The sequence below is a fragment of the Diceros bicornis genome, chromosome 4, assembly GCF_020826845.1.
Source record: "Diceros bicornis minor isolate mBicDic1 chromosome 4, mDicBic1.mat.cur, whole genome shotgun sequence".
NCBI lineage: Eukaryota > Metazoa > Chordata > Mammalia > Perissodactyla > Rhinocerotidae > Diceros > Diceros bicornis.
In genome coordinates, this window is record NC_080743.1 from 35,951,528 (window position 1) to 35,970,515 (window position 18,988).

At 36.9% G+C, this 18,988-nt stretch overlaps 1 protein-coding gene and 1 long non-coding RNA gene across 5 annotated transcripts in view; one reads left to right on the plus strand and one right to left on the minus strand.

Annotated features, from left to right (window-relative positions):
- Positions 1-9,416, minus strand: part of DPH5 (diphthamide biosynthesis 5) — a 33,931-nt gene extending 24,515 nt beyond the window's left edge. Inside the window, exons 1-3 of one of the 2 annotated variants that reach the window (XM_058538646.1) lie at positions 9,313-9,416; positions 8,932-9,089; positions 2,575-2,699 (exon numbers count right to left, since the gene is read on the minus strand). In XM_058538646.1, the coding sequence (XP_058394629.1) occupies positions 2,575-2,699; positions 8,932-9,066 (260 nt within the window). In that variant the 5' untranslated portion in view covers positions 9,067-9,089; positions 9,313-9,416. Of the gene's footprint in view, positions 1-2,574; positions 2,700-8,931; positions 9,090-9,308 lie in introns of both variants that reach the window. The other variant, XM_058538645.1, reaches the window with a different exon arrangement.
- Positions 9,417-9,436: 20 nt separating this feature from the next.
- The window catches only part of LOC131404211 (uncharacterized), a 71,666-nt gene continuing 62,114 nt past the window's right edge, over positions 9,437-18,988 (plus strand). For all 3 annotated transcript variants that reach the window (XR_009219747.1, XR_009219748.1, XR_009219746.1), the window contains exon 1: positions 9,437-9,685. This is a non-coding gene — a long non-coding RNA (uncharacterized LOC131404211). The remainder of the gene's footprint in view (positions 9,686-18,988) is intronic.

Below are 18,988 nucleotides of genomic sequence, written 5' to 3' on the forward strand. Positions count from 1 at the left end.
TTGATTCCTTCTCATGTCCCTCTCTCATTCACTTTGCTCTCGCCACTCTGGCCTTTTAGTTCCTTGAATAGTCTTAATAGTTCCCTCTGCTTAGAATGTTCTTCCCTCCTGCTATTCCTTTTATTTTTCAGATACCTGCTTGAATATCACCTCCACAGAAAGGATTTTCCATATGACTCTGCATAAATAAGTCTATTCCTGTTAGTTCCTATTTTTTTTCCTTTACACGCCTATAAAAATTTTAAATTTATTATTTTTTCTTCAATTGCTGTAGGCCTTTCCTAGTAAACAGTAAACCTGTTTTATCATCTAATATACATCCAGCATGTAGGAGTGCCCGCCATGAGATAGGTGTTCAAAAGGTATTGAATGGATAAATGTCAGTCTGAGATATGCCTGGTCTTCCTTTGTCATGACCTCAGGCAAAATAGTCAACAACTCTTTCAATTAATATTTAATTGATGTCTACTGTATACTAACTATTGTGAAGGAAACGCAGGAGATAAAAACGTGAAGGACAGCCTACAAATCTAAAGAGTAGATATACATATAACAAATACATTGTGAGGTAATATATGAAAACTAACATGAATAATACATTAGCAGTTAGGAAGAGATGTAACTTCTGGTCGGGGTAATTAGGGACCACATCACGGAGAATGTGATGTTTGAGTTGGGCTTTGAAAGATGAGTAGGCTTCTGACAGTCAGAAATAGGGTAAAGGGCATTACAGATGAAGAAAACAGTTTGAACAAGTGTGTGATGGTGAGAAAGCATGATGACTGAGGAAGGGCAAACTGGCATGAATGTGGGTTTCAGCACAGAGTGGCAGAACATCAGTAGAAGGGCAGGCTGGACGGTATTTTTCATGTCTAGCCAATGATGGATTAATAATGTTCTCATTTTGAGCCCAGGTAAGACTTTCAAATGTGGTTTTACAAATAAGAATTTGACCACAGCACAGGTAATAAATTAAGAGTCTATACCTGGACCAGGCAAAAGGCTACTATATTAAACCAGAGTGTACGATAATAAGAGGTTGGATTAGAATAGTGGCAGCCAGAGTGGAAAGGAATGAAAGGATATAAAAAACTGGGTAGCACAAAAGTCAACAACAGTGCTTATCAAACTAACTGTGGAGAAAGATGAATATTTTTTTAAGTTCCAAATTGTCATGGAACAATAGTTTTGCAAAATGCAATAAAAACTAAGTATTAGAAAAATAAAAAATAAAATAAAATAATACAAAATACAAGCTCGAAATTTTTATTATTAGACTCAGCAGAGATAAAATTACTTTTTAAAATTGCTGTAAAAGTTTCTAAATACTTACTCTAAATTTCTGTAGTTATCTCACCCTGGACTAGTAAATTTGTGGGCTGGCACTAGTTTGCAAACCTCACTTTGAGTAGCACTGTTTATTGAACTTTGTCAGTGACCGGATGCCATGAAAGTCAAAAGTGACTCTGCAATTACTCGTCTAGGTGACTGTAAGAATTGTGGTACCATTAAGTCGGGAAGTTTGATGAGTTCAGAAGGTGTCACTATATAAAACATGGGATTTTGGCAGAAGTCAGTGTGATAAGGATAAAACACTACAAGAGTTCCAAGACATTTTATATATAGGATTTTTCGTTACCCTTATTTTATTTTACTATTTTGTGGCTAAAAAAAGGAAGACAGGTACCGATAATTTGGAGGAAGTCTTACTTTTACAGAAAACAATGTCAGAAGCTAAAACAAATTATTTAAATATTTTAAAAGGTATGATTATCCAACGTCATTTGCAACCAAGTATAATAATGATACATAATCTCTGGCACCTCATACTGATACAAATTACTCTCTTTTTGACAGACACATGCACGTGTAACTCCATTCTTTTGAAAAATATCCTTGGTGGTGGGCTCAGAGTGATTTAATTGTCCTTGTGTTCCTTAAATCTGTGACATAAATCTTGGGTCACCAGCTGGAGACAAAGAATTCTTCTGTTTGGCTTGACACTGGAGATTGACGATGCTTGACTAGACAAGTGGAAGCCCATCTTTTTAGTAATGGGGAAGAACAAGGCTCCCAATGGACATAAGAAATGGAAATCTGAGGCTTGATAAATGATAAATTCAAGGCAAGTAAAGTGACAGCAGTATTGCTAAATATTAGATGATTAAAAAAAAAAGCCTAGGACAAAACAAGCAGAAGATGCTTGCAATTACCCACAAGGCAAATGGCAGGTATGGCTCTTGATAATGTAATATACTTATTTAACAATGATATACTAGTTAAGTTATCTGATGCCCTAAGTGACCTTCTAAAAGAACAACAGAAGCAATGATACAAACTCTCAAGTTGACACTTGATAACCAATGTAAGTGATACATATGACATCCTTACCAAGCAGATTTTCTTCATTAATCCAAAGATAATGAAAGTTTAAAGTATGAAATTTTAGACAGAATCTAGGTAAACAGAGTCCCTTATCAGTACCCGGCAGGTAAAAGGTTTTAAATGTAATAGAATAATTCTTATTAAAAAAAAGTAAATAAACCAAAACTCAAAATATCTGCTTTGACTTACCCAAATGGATCACCAACCACAAGGAATGCGACATCACTGACATCAGCATCCTTTAAAATATTATCTGCTTCTTGTTCCACTTCTTCTCTATCAGCAAGAATCACTTTTCTTCCATAAAACTCTTCCTATAGATTTAAGTCCAATATCAAAATGAAACAGCAGGTGACCATTTCAAAACACACATAAAACAATCTTTGTCCCGGGCTGGTGCAAATCTTGGCAACCATCCAAACACAGATCATTGACTAGAACTCATCAATGAGCTACCACTCTATATCATGTTGCAATTAAATTCTGTCTTTGGGGTTATCTTAATATCCCAAGAGGAGGTAGACCTCCTAACATCTGAGGCTTTTTGCATTTTAAATTTACCTCAAATTTGGGTCTAATAAACCAGGCAGAACATTGTAGGATGAACAGAGAACATGTATGCATGAGCCTTACTTCAGAAACATGGTAATACAGAATAAATATATTAAACAATAATTATAAACATAGATGGTAGTTTGAATTTTATTAAATTTTCCATAGGAAAATCTGAGGGATCCTGGCTAAACTATAAGGTAACTTCAATGAGAAATAATAGAAAATTAAGATTTAGTTGTTTACAGAACCAGCAAATCTCCCTATATAATTGCAGGAAAGACTAATTTAAAACTGTATTTCCTAGTTCCTGCTAAAAAAGGCAAAGCTGCAGGGAAAAGAAAAGGAATATAGGAATTACATTCTAAATATATAGGAAGTCTCTATACAACTGCTTTGTGAACTAAGCCCCTGAAGTTCACTCAAGAGAACAAACCCAGGAGGCTGACCTTAACTGGAGCACCGCATGTAAGTAAGAACGAGCTAGCAGTGTGCCAGGGGCCATGTGGTAGTAGTTACAAGCTATTTTACCAGATCATGAATCTTATAACTGATTTCCTACAGAGTAATATGTAATTCAAATATAGTAAAAGTGGATGCATAGGTAGACAATACTATTTCTTACATACTAAGAAGTCTGTTTGAATCATAAGGACTATATCATAAGTCAAAGGTTATAAGAACTGCTGTAATAGAAGAATGTCTGGTACTCACTATTTGTCAAGCAAATGAGTAAATGAACAAATGATTAAGCATTTGAAGACAAAGGCTACAGTTCCAACTGTGATAGTTATTTCCTAATACTTACTAGAATCTGTTTCTCAAATATGAAAAAAGATCCCCTCCTTTCCTCTGCATATCTTCTTAGCAATAATGTTCCAAAAGTTCCCAATGACAATGATGTTTTTATAGATGAAAAATGTTCTCTTTATTTTCACTTTTACCACGTATTTTTTCTTAATCATTAATTTTTATATACATTACTTTAATTTTGTGAATCCAGAAAACTTAATAGTTGCAGAACATTTATATTCACATATAAAACAGAACACACGCCATTACCGAAAACTGAAGGAAATGATGTTTTTTTCTGACCTTCTCACATTTCTTAAAGATTAGGAAGACACATGCTACCAGCTTAATGCTAGCAGTAATTCTATCCAATATTTTATAAATGATTTAACAACAAGAGAAAACGCCACTCTTTAATCAAGACTTCTATTATGGGTCACTCCATATTTAATTTATCACTTACCCTAATCTAAGAAACATTTCATTACAGAACTGAGACAACAGAATGTTTATTAAAAAAATCTCCTTTAAAGAGAAACACATACACACACAAACACCCTAATATAATGTTTGAAAAAGGGAAGAGACAGCAAAAGCAGTAAGAGACTGGTGTTACATTATTTTTAATTTACCCACTTATTTATTTATTTGTTCACTCACTCACTTGAAAAATATTTCTTGTGCACAACCTCCATGCCAAACTCTATGCTTGATGTTGGGAAACACTGGTGAATGAGACATACATGGCCCCTGCCCTGTGGAGCATAATGTCTAGTGCGGAGTTAACTACCGCATTGCATGTGCTATAGGAGCATCAATCCTAGTCAGGGTCAGGAAAGGAAAATAAAAAAAACAAGCAGTACCACTTAACAAATGATTTTTATACTACATAGTATTCAATGACTGATTAGCCAGTTTTTATATAATCTCAGCCCTAATCTTCTCCATTCATGAAAATTAAGGTAAAACTCAAAATTCATTCTTCACTTTAAGTTGGCGGGTTTTGTATAGAGGGGACAGGGTAAAAACTAAAAGTTAAAATTACCTTTGGGTATTTCTGGAAGGATATACAAGAAATCAGCAATGATTGCCTCCAGGAAGGGGAACTGGGGTAGAAATCTTGGTGTATATACCTCTTAGTATCTTTTGAATTTGAAACCATTTAATGTATTACCTAGTGAAAAAGTAGAAGAGTAGAGGCTCAAAGTAGTATATGGAAACAAATGAGAGAACATAATCTTAAAAAAACAAAAATAAAACCACTAACATTTAAAGATGGAATGGAGAAATAAAGAGCTTACAAAGTGGACTGAGAAAAATGGAAAAGTAGGAATAAAACCAAGAGAGAGTCATGTCTTGAAAGCCAGGTTCAAGTAATCAAACTAAGTTAAAAGAAATAAAACACATAAGAATTCAAAACTATTCTCTGGAATTCTCCAATGCTAAATAATTGTTCAACAAACAGAGAAATATTTCAAAGAAAAGGAAGTCAGTCTGCAGGAGTCTGAGACAGGAATGGAAGTGGGAGACAATAAAACGACACTGCTTTTTCAAAAAGCTTTGGAAAAAGAAGATAGAAACAGAATAATAACTATGAGGAAAAGAGGTTTAAAAGAGGAGAGTGTTCAGAACGGACAATATTTGAGTATGGTTTCAGGCTAAGGGGAGAAGGATGTTAAAACAGAACATCAAGAATAAAGAATAATTGATGGGAGTACGGTTCGAGAGGCAGGGAGAGAAAGAGGTTTGAAAAAAACCCATGAAGATGGAGTTAGTCTTGAACAGGAAGAGAAACTTATCTTACAAGTCATCTTCTAAGACTGGAGGGAGGACAGATTCAGATTTAGGGTAAGTACAAAAGGGCAGTTTATAATAAAGGTCATAGAGAATGGCCTCATTTTTTTCAATGCCAAGTCCTTTACTGTCCTCTTCTGTCCCTCCAATCTCAATCCACATCAGTTCGATAAGAGGACAAGGAAACAGAGTGAACTGGTATCAAGGTAAAGTAGGTTAGGAAGGAAAAAGAGGGAACAGACACACTGGGAGAAAACTAAAGTTATTTCAGTGATGCCCAAGAACAAATACAGCAAATACTTGTGCTTTTTCTCCTCCATGCTCTTGCACACAATTATTTTTCTTCAATAAAGAATGCTCTTTCTCTTCCCCTTACCCAATCTTATCTTTAATAATAACTCTTTTTCTTTCTCGTATCAAATCTTATCTATAATAACAATATTTATAATAATACACTTTAAATAGGCTCACTCTGTGGTCAGTCACCATTCTAAGAACTTATGCATATGATTTCACTTAATCTTTACCACAATCTATGAGATAGGCACTATTTTTATCCCTGTTTTACATATAAGAAAAACAGCATAGAAAAGTAAAGTGACTGTTCACGGTCACAGAACCTCGGTTGATTGCAAAACTTTATATGTACTACAAATGGGGTGTACACAGGCAGAGATCAGTGATCTCCTCTGCTTTCTGCAGGGGAGCAGGGGCCCCAAAGTTAGCCCCTTTTGGCCATGAGCAGCTTCCTCCATTTACCCTGCAAAGCGGTACAAATATTATCATTTTCTATTTGGACCATGATTTAAACAAAAGAAACAAAACAACTGAGATGTGTTATTTTAAAACATAACTCAAATTCTATCTATTCCATAGTATTCCCTGACCACCACAGCCTGAAATGATCTCTCTTACATGTATTCCAATTGTAATTAAGAACTAGTGATTATTTAACATTTGAGATAGCTTCTAGCACTTAGTTGGTGAAAGCAAGAGTGTTGGCTCAAATAAGATCATCTAAGCTCTTTCCAGCAACATAATTTTAGTTTCTCCTTTCCACTGCTGTCATGAATTTTGTTATTTAAATCTTCCATTATTATTTAAGTTTTCCTGGGTATATGCAGATGACTCATGAACCACTTGAGAACAAAGATTATAGCTTATATCTCTTTGTATAACGCACACAGGTGCATTATATCAAATAAGCATATAAAATAATAATTTATCCAGAAAGTGCCTAAAGAAATTCAACTTGTATATACCAAAACTAAAACTCTTTCCTGGATTCACTGTCTCTAGTTTAATTAACCTTTGAATAATAGAGAACATACAAATAATACTACCTGTTTGGCAATTTGAAAATGATAGCTTTCAACATAAGAAGAGAGAAATTTTAGATTTCTTTAGCAACATCCACGTGTGCCTTTTATAAAATATAAAGAAAGCATATGTTCATTATAGAAAACAGAATTTTCCAATCTTTTTTTAACAGTAATAATTATCTAGTTATCGAGACCAGATTGTGCACCTAAGTGTGAGCACGTCAACAATTTTTTTTTTTTTATTTGGTGAGGGAGATTGTCCATGAGCTAACATCTGTGCCCATCTTCCTCCATTTTGTATATGGGACACTGCCACAGCATCCATGTGTGGTTTGTAGGTCTGTGCTGGGATCTGAACCTGTGAATCCCAGGCCACCGAAGTGGAGTGCACGAACTTAACCACTATGCTACTGGGCTGGCCCCAGGTCAACAATTTTAAAAAATTAATTTGTTTTAAAAGGAAAGAAAAGGTAGAAATGAAAAGAAGAAAGGAAGTGGTTGAACAGAAAGTGGCTCTGAGATTTTACTGGGCAATGTAAGGCATAAACTTATTTATTTATACCTTACTTTATTCCAGAAACGATTCATTTATGGTGGCCTATGTTGTATGGCAAGCTGCTCAGGGAAGAATATGAACTGAAGACCGGGAGGAGGTCATGGAGAGCAGACCAGTGGAATTTTGTGACAGGGAAGGATCTAGGATTGACCATTTTGGTTGAATCCTAACTTCTCTGTAGGTGTTCTCTGAAGTTATACTTTGTGAAACTATTATCTATCCCTAAGAATACAGAGACACAGGATGGTACAAAGGTCAAGAGTTGTGGATCACAACTCATGACTGCCTTGGCTCATATTCTGGCTCTAACGCTCACTATCTGTATGACCTTGGGCAAGTTTCTCTGTGCCCGTAAAATGTGAACAGTAATTATACAGTAATAATCCTGTTCTACATGTAAAGCATTTAAAACACGGCATAGTAAGTTCTATTAGCACTTATTATTATGGAGGAACAGACATTCTAGCACCTTAACAAAACACACATAATTTACCTCTAGGTGAGGTTGGGCCCAGCCCCAGATCTTCTCTATAAGTAATAACTCTACAAGTATGTTTTGGGAAAAAAATTAACACAAAAAATGATAGCAACCAAAATTAACACTTAGCTAGCGGTGCATAGGTCCAGACCCAGGATCTGAACCTGCAAATCCCGGGCTACAGAAGTGGAATGCACCAACTTAACCACTACACCACCGGGCTGGCCCGGATGTTTAAGATTTTAAAGTAACTTTGAGACCTTCAGAATTCTCTGGGCTATGACTCTGATAAGGTAGAAGACTTGCAATTCTCTAGGTCACCTTTTTGTTTGGAAAACTTGATAGACCAGACAATTCTAAAATCCTTTCCCTCCTCCTATAACATGCCCACCAATCTTTTCATCTTAATTTACATTCTACTTGGAGTTTGACAATGAACCTGAATTTGACCCCTCCTCCAAAATATACTGAGTCCTTAATGAGAGCCAGCTAAATGTATGATACACTAACAAATCCTATGGTTACTAAGTCCCAGGCTCACTCAATATAAACAAGCGTATGGGTATAAGCCTTACTGGGAGATGTCTATTTAAAGGTAAGATCTCTCTGGATATGATACAGACCAAAAGGCGATTAGCATTCCCTATGGAAATACTTGAAAGGGGGAAGCTTTCAGCTCGGTTTCTGAATACAAAACCAACTCATTAAGGCTGTCTCAGCACCTCATTAGCACTCAACTCAGAAAGGATTTCTTAGCTATCTCATGAAATAAGAGATTTTGATAACTATCCCCAGGAGTGTAAAATTACTTTCCTTTCCTATTTACTGGAGAAACTCACAAAATTAGACTTGTAAAGTAAGACAAAGCACCCTTTCATTTTCCAAGTCACTTGGTTGATGTATGATTTCCATTCTTGTACTCCTCAGATCCTGAATGAGCAGGGGATGTGTTTTAAAGGATTCAAACAAGTAGACCTGAAAATTCGGTTCAGCTTAGTGTAATAAAAATCAGCTCCTTCTTCCTAGGAGGCTGGAGAACCCTGAACACCTACCAGGACTTCCTTCCCTACAGTCAGGATCGAGGTATAGGCTTCCAGATACACTCGCCTGCAGCGTCTTACAACTTCCAGGCCCTTGACTGTGATGTCCTTGGCATCTCCGAGGCCCAAGCCGATCAGGTAAAGCATTTCCAAGTCCAGGGGGAGGGAAACTGCAGGACGAAGTGAACAAGAAGAACAAATGTCAGCTACACCGAAGACACCTAAAATCTAGTGAAGATGAAAACCAAAATAGCACGAGGAGGGATGGCCCCTCACAAGGAGTGCGATTTGAGACTCTTACTTCACGCCTCTTAAATAAGGATTGGAATAAGTATTTTTAAACAACCCCACTCCGCGTTCTCTACTGTTACCTAGGAGCAGACAATTACCCACTGAGAAAATCGTAGCTGTGACCCCCTCCTTCCCAGATTCCCAACTGCCGCCTTTCCGCACAGCCAGCAGCCGAAGCGTCAGATTTGCGCCGAACGAGGAGCCACGCCGCCGGCCTCACCTACGGTGCCGCAAAACGCCGGCGCCTTTACAGCACTTTACGACTAAGCTGGAGGAGATGGGCAAGCCTGCTCCTGCGGGGGAGACCCGGTTCCGGCTCAACTTGCAGTGAGCCGCCGGCTGCTGGGGCGGGGAGGTGAAGGGTTAGTAGGCCAAGGGGGTCCGTCTAGTGCCCCCAGCCTGGCCTTTGGGGAAGGACGAGGTCGCCTCCCGATTCCCCTAGCCAGTGGCTTAAACATCTCCATCCTGGGACTGGGTAAGTGCAGGAGCTCTTCGCCCGGGAGTAGCGAGACCCGAGGTTGGGCCGCGGAGCCGTACGCCCTGTGCTTCTCGTCCTCGAGACACGCGAGGGGGTGGGGGCTGGGAGGGACTTCCCTAATTTGCCCCGGGGTTACCCAAGTGCAGAGATTTCCATCCTCGCCTTTTCATTCAGCTGTAGTTCAGCCAGCTGCCTCCCCGGTGAGGTGTCAGCTTGGCAAAGCCGGCAGTGAGTGTGGTTCTGATTTCCCAGCGGGGCAGTGATTCCTCGGGTTTGTTCCCAAAACCGCGTTCTGGAGTGTCCCAAGGGTCATGACTGGAATCTGCCTCCGTCATTCTCACTGTCGGGAAGCCCAGACCCTCCTGTGCCTAGAGAAGTGACCTTTAAGAATGCTCAGGGATTTCAGACCTCGCCCCAATTGGTACCACAGGGGGAATTATAAAGTGGTTGGTAGATGTAGTTAACAATGTCGGAATGAATTGTTTTGACTGGAAATGCTCTTCGTAAGGTCACTAATGACCTCAAACAAGTTAAAAAAACATTTTTCATTGCTTATCTTAGTAGACAGTGTTGATTATTCAGAATTTTCCTGGTGCATTTCTGACGATGCCTTGTATCTCTTTTTGCCCAACTCAGCTTCCTTAAGCCTTGGCCTTATGTTTTCTCGCCAGGTTCCATCCACCCTTTGCATTTCTTATTCTCAACACTTCTCATGATTGATTCTACCCACTCTCATTATATCATCCATTCCTCACACCATAAACAAGAATTAACTCGAAATGGATCATAGATGGAAATGGAAATCCTCAAACTATAAAACTTCCAGAAGAAAACATAGGAGAAAGTATTTGTGACCTTCTTTAGGCAAAGATGTTTTAGATGCAACACCAAAAGCATGATGCAGAAAAGAAAAAAATTTATAAATTGGACTAAAACAAAATAAAAAAATTATGCCCTTCAGAAAACACTGTGAAGCCATGTGCTGGAAGAAAATATTTGCAAAGCATATATCTGATAAAAGTCTTGTATCAAGAACATATGAAGAACTCTCAAAACACAATAATAAAAAAACAACTTAAAAAAATGGGCAACAAATTTGAACAGCCACATCCCCAAAGAAGATACATGAGTGGCAAATAAGCATTTGAAAAGATGCCAAATGTCATTAGACGTTCGGGAAATAAAAATTAAAATGGCAATGAGATACTGCCACACACCCAAAATGGCTAAAATTGAAAATAAATACTAACCCCGGAATATTCACTCTTATAATTTCAGGTATCTCTAATATTTTGCTGACTCAGATTTCAGCCTCCCATTCAGACCTCCTCCTCAGCAGCCTATATTTAACTTTCTGCTGAAAATCACCTAGATAATCCAGAGGTGTATCAAATTCAGTACATCCAAAGCTGAATCCATCATTTTCCTTTTCTACTTGGCTTTTCCTTCTGTATTATCTTCTTTGGTTGGAAGGCGTTGTTATCTGTAGACTGTCATGCAAGCCAGACACATGGAAGTCACCCCACATTTAACCTGACAGTCTGCCTGTCTTTCTCAATAGAAACCATATGTACCGTCACAGTCTTGGTTCAGGTCCTCATTATGTCACTCCTGCAGCTGGTCACTGTATCTTCCTCATGTTCATCCTTCTCTCAGGGGCCAGGGAGATCTAGCTAAGATAACATCTGAAAATGTCACTCCCCTTCTTAAAATCCTTTTGAGGCCAAGAGAAAGTCCAGCTGGTTAACATATCCGACAAGATCAACCATGGCATGACCACTGCCTGCCTCTCTAGCCTCTTCTGTCTTCACTTCGTACCGTGAGCTTTTTCTCTAGCCTCACTGTTCTGTGCCCACAACATCTTGCTTTGTGCCTCTCTCGGCCTTTAGTCAGGCTTCCACCTCAGCATGGAATACCCTCTCCCATTCTCTCCTGCCTAAGTCACTGCTACTCATTCTTTAAGACTAAACTCAGGAAGCCTTCCCAGAGAACCTTGAGCTAGGTTGGGTACCTCCTTTTTCTTACAATAATACTCTATGCATGTACTTATTGGTCAATTTAAATGTTTTGTAATTGTCCATTTGTATGTCTTCTTTACCAAACCATCAATTTTATGAAGTCAGGACTATATTTTATTCATATACTCATCCCTAAGGCTTAGTATGGTGTCTGGCACATAATAGGTATTCAATAAATATTTGTTAAGTAGATCATTATGTATCCACTATTAGCTGAGCAATTTCTTTGAGTTATGATGTATTTTTCTGTCTTTATGAAATGCAAGGAGTGGTATGTTTTCGATGACTACCAAAAAGTTATTGATGGAATATCAAACATAAACATGCCTTGCTCATGACACTTTACAAAGTTGTTTCTGTTGAAAGGCTTATGACACATATCATGTATATTTTATATACACACTATTGAATAGGTAAATTTTCCAGTGTAGTGGTCATTTTTTGTGTGTTTTGTTTGCACATTTTCTCTGAGTAATTTCAGGTAGATTCGCAGTGAGTGAAAGGACATTGCCAAAAAGAATAATCCAAAGGAAGGTATACTTTATCTCCTTTCAGGAAATCTATGTTGAAAATGAGGTTATTCTGGGTAAAGAAATATTATATTTTTAAATATAGAAGTAATTTCAGTTTTTACTCTTCAAAATTCAGTCAAAGGAACTTATTTTCACTATAGAATTCTTAATAGGGCTGGCCCGGTGGCGCAAGCGGTTGAGTGCTCGTGCTCCGCTTCGGCGCCCCAGGGTTTGCAGGTTCAGATCCCCGGCACGCACTGTCGCACTGCTTGTCAAGCCATGCTGTGGCGGCATCCCATATAAAGTGGGCACGGGTGTTAGCTAAGGGCAGATCTTCCTCACAGAAAAAAAAAAAAGAATTCTCAACAAGCAAACCTTTCTAGCTGCCTTCATTTCTCAATAGGAGTGGAAATTTGGGGGACTTTTCTCGAGGTTGATAAAGTAAAGGTGTTATGGCAATCTTTTTTCCTCCCCAGCTTAACAAATATAAGCAGCAAAGTCTTGCCTAGTCTTTTTGTGCAGAATTATTCTGTGTGATTTGGACATTTCTCCCTTGCCATTTAAAACAGTTTTCAAATATTTGAAACAGTTTTCAAATATGATTGCATTTTCCCCAACAATATATTATTAAAAATTTCAAATGTATAGAGAAGTTGAAACAATTTTACAGTAAATGTTTACCTATAGCCATCTCCTAGGTTCTACAAGTTTAACAATTTGCTGTATTTACTGTATCGCATATTTATCCATCCACCAGCCATCAACTCATGTTATTTTTTGGTGCATTTCCAAGGGAGTTGCAGACATAAGTACACATATGATTGTATTTTGTGTGAAAGATAAACCCCTCATATGGGTAACAGATTAGCAAAACATACCTAAGCATATAGCTGATTAAATGATATCATTTTTTCACCTAATTTAGGCGGGGCTTTGAGAATTTTGCTTTAAAACACTTTCAAATTAGTATTTGATCAACACTGTAGCATTATTTTGATGATAATGAAAGCAAATAGAATACATATTTATTTATACTGTCATAGCAAATTTGAAATCTCGTAGCTAGCAGAAGAGAGGGGAGTGGTTATAGAGAACCATGATTGTAGGGCAAAAAAAGGGAGAAGAAGTAAAAGCCTTTTTTGTTGAAAGAATAATAAGGATAGGTGAGGCTTGAAGAGTTTTCTGCTTTCTATTTCTGCTTTAATGTGTAGGACAATACCAGATCATCCCTGAGGGTGAGTGTTCATGCTTTTCCTGGAAAATCTTTAAGGTGTTTTTATAACCTTTGTTAGTAACTCATTTTTAGTACCCTCACTGTCAGAAATTCTTCTTTAAATCTAATCTGAGGCCCTCAAACAGTAGTCATAAGAAGTTAATACTGGTGGCTTTTCTATTCCATTGTCATAAACGCATCATATAATAGTTTTATTTTAAAGTGATAACAGTTGAGGCACTGCATTACATTATGAACAAGTTGTAATTACCTTACATCTAAAAGAAGTCTTCCTCCAATTTTCCAATTTGAGCTCATTGTTTGTCTATTGAAAAGAAGATATCAGGGCTACTGGGTAAACTCCATCTGACCTTATTGTGAATAGAGAATATTATTTTACTCTGAAGCTGGCCTTTTAACCTACATATTCCAGAGACTGTCTTTGTTAGAGGAAATCTTGATTAATATTCGTAGAGCTTAGAGACCCTGAATTGATTCATGGTTATTATTTTCTAACAATTCACAAATAAGTTCTAACTAAAGATAGCATTGCTTTAGGAGAAGGGATTGTATTTACTAAGAGTAAGAAAATGTTTGAAGTTATTTTATTATGCATTGGCTTATGAAAAAAAGTCACTTTTTCTTTATTCAGGGTTCTTGTTTACTTATCTACACATTTTATATGTTATGTGATTGTGCAAATTGCATAATAATTTTTTTTAAAACCCTGCATATCTAGGGCTATTTTTTCTGAAAAATATGGGACTTTTATTGTTGTCAGTACCCCTCGCTTAATAGATTGAGAGAGTAACCATGTGGACTGAATGTAAGAAAGTCACCTAAAGCCCTTTGTTTTTGTGTAAAGTAACTAGCTCCCCAGGATGTTTCCGTGTGTGTGTAAACTTTTTTTCTTTGTTTCTAACCCATTTTTATACTTGGCAATTAATTTCTTCAAAGTCTATTGCTAAAAAAGTAGAATCAGGGATACATAGTTTCATTCTTTCTGTGCTTAAAAAACTGCATGGTTTTTTAAAAAACTCCCTTTTACGTTTTATTTAGGGAAACATCTCAATTAGCCAAGATTTGGTGGGAAAAGGGAGGTGATTTCCCCTTCACTCAAAAGCCAAAGTTCTTTGAAGTGGCCTGCCAGGCTCTAGATTAGCCACCAGCACCCCACCCCACCCCCACTCACTGCACCTCTCTTCTACTTCTCTGATCTCACTTCCTGATATTCTCCCCACCCCCACTCCCTACAGAAATCTGTGAGGCTCTAGCCCCACTTTCTTGAAGTCTTTGCCCAGAATTCACCTCCTCAGTGAGGCCTAACCTGTATGAAACTCGGACACTTCTAATCACTTCATCTGCTCTTTCCCCCATAGCACTGTTCACCTTCTAACATAACTGTATAATTGACTTACTTGTGTTTATTGTCCGTGTCTTCCTAGAATATAAGCAGCACAAGGGCAGGAATTTGTTTTTGGTCCATTTGATTACTGATGTGAAACCAACACCTAAAACAGTATTTGGCACATATGCTCACTAGATATATATTGAATGAATGAATGCACATCTACATATGATAAATTATAAATCTTTTATTTATAAGGGAAGAACTGTGCAGAGAGAATTTTCGTAGTGGTTAGAGCTCAGATGTTGGTGTCCTTACAGACCTTGGATTAAGTTCAGGTGTTTCCCCTCAGTAGTGCATTCCCTTTCTAAACCTCGGTTGTCTCCTCTGTGAAATAATAGAGATAATAGTACCATGCCTCATAAGATTATTGTGAGGATAAATGAAAGAATACATATAAGGGCTTGGCATAGTGCCGGGCAATTAGTAAAGACTCAATAAACATTAGCAATTATAGATATAGAGTCTGAAATTAATTTTATAGTTATCTACATCCATCAGATTATAATACGAAAATTAATCTCATTCATCCCACATAGATTGGTTCTCATTCTTTTCCCCATTCACAAAAGTTCTATGAAATCATTACATAGTTCAGTAATTGTAGACCAATCCTCTAGGTATAATATTTTATTGATTCACAAAGGGTTATCTCAAGCAAACATTATTATTTTAATACTCTGAGGTCCTCCTTCTGAGAAAAACTGTCTTTGTTTCTATCATTCTGTCATTGAGTTTAGCAGTATAGACTCAGTGGGCACCAGATAAATGTTGCCTGGCAATTTGTTAATACTTAAAGTAGAAGATGGTTAATATGCAAATGGACTTTGTTTCTTAGTATTTTAGTGAACAAAATCTACTAGTGAGAAGAGGAAATGTTCACTTGGGATCTAAAAATCAAATTAAATTTTTAAAAACTTTTTTAGATGCCCAACAACAGTAAAAAGAATAATTGTGGTACATTTATACAATACTATACAGCAATGAAGAAGAATGAAGTGCTGCTAAACAAAACAACGTGGATGAATCTCGCAGAAGGAAAGTTGAGCAAAAGAATACCTTGAAGATGATGGAGTATAGCTTACATATGGCAAAGTTCATGAAATCTTAAGTGTATAATTTGATGAATTTTTACATAAATGTACAACCATATACACATCACCCCGATCAAGATATGACACATTTCTATCATCCTGAAGTCTCCCTTTTGTCCCCTCAATAAATACCTTCCTCTCCCCAAGGTAACCGTTATTTGACCTCTACTACCATAAATTAGTTTTCCTGTTCTTATAAATGGAATCATGTACTATATACTCTTTCATGTTGGCTTCTTTGGCTCAAGTCTGTTTCTGTGAGGGTCATCCATATTGTTTTGTGTAGCAGTAGTTCATTCTTTTTCCTTGCTGAATAGTATTCTGTTGTATGATTGTATTACTTTATCTTTTTTATTATTGATGGAAATTTAAGTTGTTTCAGTTTGGGACCAATAAGAATAAATCTGCTGTGAACATTGTTGTATCTGCCTTTTGTTGGACGTAAGCACTCATTTCTGTTGTTATATGTACCCAGGAATTGGAATTGCTAGGTTATAGGATATATGTGTTTTTACTGTAGTAGGTAGTACCAAACAGTTTTCCAAAGTGTTTGTACGGTTTATATTCCTCCCAACAATGGATGAGAATTCCAGTTCTTCCATATCCTTGCCAATACTTGGTCTTGTGAGTCGTTTGAATTTTAGTGGGTATGTGGTGGTATCTCATTGTGGTTTTAATTTGCAGTTCTCTGATGATTAATGATGTTAATCACCTCATATGTAATTTTTTTTCTTGAATTATTCTTTAATTTTTTTATTCTTTTTTGTGTGTGTGTGAGGAAGATCAGCCCTGAGCTAACATCTGCCAATCCTCCTCTTTTTGCTGAGGAAGACTGGCCCTGGGCTAACATCTGTGCCCGTCTTCCTCCACTTTATATGGGACGCTGCCACAGCATGGCTTGACAAGCAGTGCGTTGGCGCACGCCAGGGACCCAAAGCCTGGGCCGCCGCAGCAGAGCGTGCGCGCTTAACTGCTATACCACCAGGCCTGCCCCTAATTTTTTTATTCTTTAATATTAATAAAACAATATCACTTTTTGTATTGGACGAAAGTGTTTTTAAGGTCAGTAGTAATTAAAAACACTTCTAAGTAAATTTATTTTTTTTAAAAATAACAAACAGTGACATCTTAAACTTTATTTTTCTAATCTTTTTGCTATACTTATCCAGACAATGTTTTTTTCCTGCTTTACTGAGATATAATTAGCACTAACATTGTGTAAGTTTAGGGTGTACAATAAATTTATTTTTTAAGGCAAAAGTATTTATTTCCACCATCACAGTGTTTATTTAAGTACTGAGTCTGTACTTGTGAGTAAACCTATTTGCAAATTAAGATATTTTCTTTAAATGAGCCTTAAAATGGTGCACCAATGACCATGTGTGCCTAAAGAAAATAGTTATGCGCGAGAGAATACCCGTGGTTAGTATGCCCAGTTATTCTGGCTCTGTTGCCAGTCACTATGTGAGTTTGGACCGTTTTTGCTATCAGCAAAATAGACGCTTTTAGCTAGGTGATTTCTAAGACACACTGTAGGATTCCGAAACTTTCTTCTGGGGAAGAAGTAGGATAGAATGGAAAGAATACTAGACCAGGATTCAACCTGGGCTCTTTGCACTTGTGGGCTTTACTTTGTTTCTGGGGTTCCAAACCCCAATAATAAGTATCTTTGTCCTCCTCCTCTTTCCCTACCTTCCTTCCTTTAACAGATTTTGATATGAAGCAGTGAGCAATACAATAATTCCTTAAGCATGGAAATTAACATAACCAGAATATACATTTTTTTAAACACCATGTAAGTTGTTATTATTAAATGTGTACACTAATAAACTGTGTAGACCTTGAGTTATTCAGATTTAGTAATATGGTCACTTATGATACTTACAGACAGTGATTTTTTTCTCATGATAAATCTAGAAGCTTTTCAACCAAAATTAAACCCCTGTCCATATCAAGTTGCAGAAATTTCCACAAACTTAATTTTCTTGGAGTGGATTTGGCTTGCATTTTCTAAATCCTAGGCAGACATAGGATATGATTCACCCTAACCTTATTTCCTTGCATTTTACTTTATTTTATTTGTTTTTTTGTATGTTTTACTGTAATATTTTTTGTTGTAACTTTGAGTAGCATTGTTTCTTTTCAGCATTTTTTTAACACCTCACTATCACAGCTCATTAAATTTTCTGAAAATAATGGGTTATTGGGAGCTAGACCCAAATAGAATCTGTTTTAATCGTATCTTTGCTCCTGGCTATCGCTCTTCTTTGGGCACGCGTTAAATAATACTTGATGAAATTCCAACAGTGGTATGGAAGATAACTGTTTACTCTGTGTATGCCAATTGCAGAAGCAATAAAAAGCTGTGATTAAGAGCCTGGGCTTTGGAGTCAGACTACAGGACTTGAATTCTGGCTCTTCTTACTAGCAATGTGACCTTAGGAAAGTTCCTGAATCTTCAGTTGTATTACGTGTAAAATGCAGATAATAAAGGTTATCTTATCTCACAGAATGTCATGTGGCTTAAATGAGGTAATACTACATATAAATTGCTTTGAACAGTGTCTTGTACTTAGTGATGGTTCAATAAATGTTAGCTGCCATTATAAATATCACTACCTTTAGAGTTTTTGTGAAGATTAAATGTGGTAATATAAGTAAAGTATATATCAAAAGGTCTGCAGTGTAGTACAGTCATGTGCCACATAACATTTCGGTCAACAACAGACCACATTTACAATGGTGGTCCCATAAGACTATAATGGAGCTGAAAAATTCCTACTGCCTAATGACGTTGTAGCCATCGTAATGTTGTAGCACAACGCATTACTCTGTGGTGATGCTAATGTAAACAAACCTACCACCCTGCCAGTCGTATTAAAGTATAGCATATACAATTATATACATTACATAATATTTGATAATGATAATAAACAACTATGTTACTGGTTTAGGTATTTCTCTACTGTACTTTTTATTGTTATTTTAGGGTGTATTCTTTCTATTTATAAAAAAAAAGTTTACTGTAAGACAGTGTGCTGTGTTATGCTGGCAG